The sequence below is a fragment of the Arachis ipaensis genome, chromosome B02, assembly GCF_000816755.2.
Source record: "Arachis ipaensis cultivar K30076 chromosome B02, Araip1.1, whole genome shotgun sequence".
NCBI lineage: Eukaryota > Viridiplantae > Streptophyta > Magnoliopsida > Fabales > Fabaceae > Arachis > Arachis ipaensis.
In genome coordinates, this window is record NC_029786.2 from 4,826,012 (window position 1) to 4,828,444 (window position 2,433).

Below are 2,433 nucleotides of genomic sequence, written 5' to 3' on the forward strand. Positions count from 1 at the left end.
ATCTTCTATAATTGTCACACATGTATGATATAATATTAATTTTATTTTAATAATTAAAAATTAAAACCATCATCAGTTAGCACTTGGCATGCATGCATGTTACTATATATATAAAATTTAATAAATAAACAAATAAATAATCTTCGATTTCTAATCTCCTCTCTTTTTTTGTATTTGATACTAATTAAAGCCTTAAATAAATAAATAAATAATTGAAGCCGACTTAGCAGGCCTTGATGGTTGGGAGAAAAAAAGAAAAGAAAAAAGAAAAAAGAAAAAGGCTTATTGGTTTAACTTTAACCAAATCTATTGTTTGTCTTCTGTGGGATCCGAATCTCTATACTTTGAACAATTAATATTAATATTAACAATAAAATATGGTTGGCGATATGCTATTATACTACTAATTAAATATTAGTGTCACTGGTTTAGAAACAGGATAACTACTGAACACATTTTAGAAGAGGATACTACTTTAATAAAAACATTAAAAATATATTATTTTAAAAATATTTATATATGTTATGTTATTATTAGATATTTTTATTAAATCGATTAATAATTTTTTTTAATAAATCAAAATAAAATCGGTAGATATGGGCCTCCTATTCACATGCTTCATTCTTAGCTGTATATTCAATTATTCTTTCTTTTTTTTTTAACCCTCTTCTCTCTCTTTTTTCTCTCTATACCTATCTTCTAGTTTACAACAACAAAATAATACAATAAAATATAATAGCTAGTAATTTTAATTTTTACACCATTAGAGACTCAGCAAAAGAATCCAACTCATACATGTTATCTTCCATATTCAAAACCTGCAAATACTCTTCATATAGCTTCTCTAATGTTCCATGATTATTATTAAGATGATCCTCCATTCCATAATAATTATAGGATTGACCCTCCATATCTGAATTATTATTATTGAGGACTAAGTCTTCATGGCCATCAAAATAGAATCCAAACCCATCATTTTCATCCACATTATTATTTTTCTTGTTCACACCAACCTCACCCAAAAACACCAAGTTGTTTGTTTCCTCCGTCCATACTTTCGTGACGTCGCCCTCGCCCTCGCCATTGTTATTGTTATTGTTATCTTCTTCTTTCTGACTCGTTGTTGCCGAATTGTTCGAATCAAAAGAAGTAAAGGAAGAACTATTTGTTCTACCCAAATTTGATGGCTTCACCCTAATAGGTTTTGGTAAATAAACTTGTGTTTTTGGTGATTCTTCTTTTGATCCTTTGTTTTTCTTCTTATTCTTCTCTCTCTTACTATTGTTCTTGTTCTTCCTTTTATTACCGTCGCTATTCTTCTTTTTAGCGACGGTTTCTCCTCCTTCTTTTTCCTCTTTCTCTTTCGAATCATTCATCTTCTTGCTTAGATGCGTGTTCCAATAATTCTTGATCTCGTTGTCAGTTCTTCCCGGCAATCTTCCAGCTATGAGGGACCATTTGTTTCCCAAGAGAGAATGCATTCTTATTATAAGATCATCTTCTTCAGGAGTTATGTTTCCACGCTTTATATCTGGTCTCAAATAATTCATCCATCTTAGTCTACAACTTTTCCCACATCTCAAAAGTCCTGCACCAACAACACATTTAATTAGAACAATTTTTATTAGTTTATTCTAATTACGATTTAATAATATCAAATATTTATATCAGATTAGACCGTCTATATTATATTTTTCGAATATCCACGAGTCGATTTTTTAAATACTAAATAATACAGGGTATAATTTAGATCGAATTGGATTTTTTCGTAATAATTTTAATATGGACTAATAATTTTTATTTTAATCAATATTATTATAGAAAATTATATATATATTAATAAAAAAAAATCTTACCAGCTTTTTTTGGTAGTGATTTCCATTGTCCTTCTCCATGAGCTTGAATATACTTAGTGAGGAGTGTGTCTTCTCTTGGAGTCCATGGACCTCTATGCAACCCTACTTTTGAACAACAAGGAGCTCTTCCCATTTTTTTTTTTCTTGAAACCCTAATTTTTGGTTTGCTAGCTCTCTCTCACTTGAATTAATCTCACAAGAGATTATTAATATTGAAGAGAAGATAGAAGATAGGGTTGTCTACCTCATTAGTTATAAGAGAAGCAGAGCAACTACTAAGAATCCCAACACCAAGATACCTATTTATATAAGTGTCAAGAAGAGACTGCTGAGTCTATGTTTTTTTTAATTTTATTTTAATATATTTATTATCTTTGATTAAATTAATGTTGATGGAAAACGACAAGTGGGAAGCCAACAGTGGCTGCTATTGTTTATTCAAATTCGTAGTTGTAGTAAACTAAAGGATGGTTTCTTGCTACTAGTGATTTTATTAATATACTTTAGTGTATATGAAAAAAGATATTTTAACTAATAGTTGACTGTTATAATAAAATAATACAAAATAATATATTAG

General features: G+C 28.9%; 1 protein-coding gene across 1 annotated transcript; it reads right to left on the bottom strand.

Moving 5' to 3' along the window:
• LOC107623779 (myb-related protein 308) lies at nt 593-2,152 on the bottom strand. Its single transcript, XM_016326154.2, has 2 exons — nt 1,857-2,152; nt 593-1,588 (listed from the first exon to the last, which is right to left on the bottom strand). The coding sequence occupies exons 1-2, from the start codon at nt 1,987-1,989 to the stop codon at nt 756-758; spliced, it is 966 nt and encodes a 321-aa protein (XP_016181640.1). The 5' UTR covers nt 1,990-2,152; the 3' UTR covers nt 593-755.

Bases quoted from the DNA above. Each gene is read 5' to 3' on its own strand.
- LOC107623779 (XM_016326154.2), bottom strand. From the start codon at position 1,989: ATGGGAAGAGCTCCTTGTTGTTCAAAAGTAGGGTTGCATAGAGGTCCA. The intron at 1,589-1,856 runs GTAAGATTTTTT...TTGTTGGTGCAG, and splicing joins ATCACTACCAAAAAAAGCTG to GACTTTTGAGATGTGGGAAA.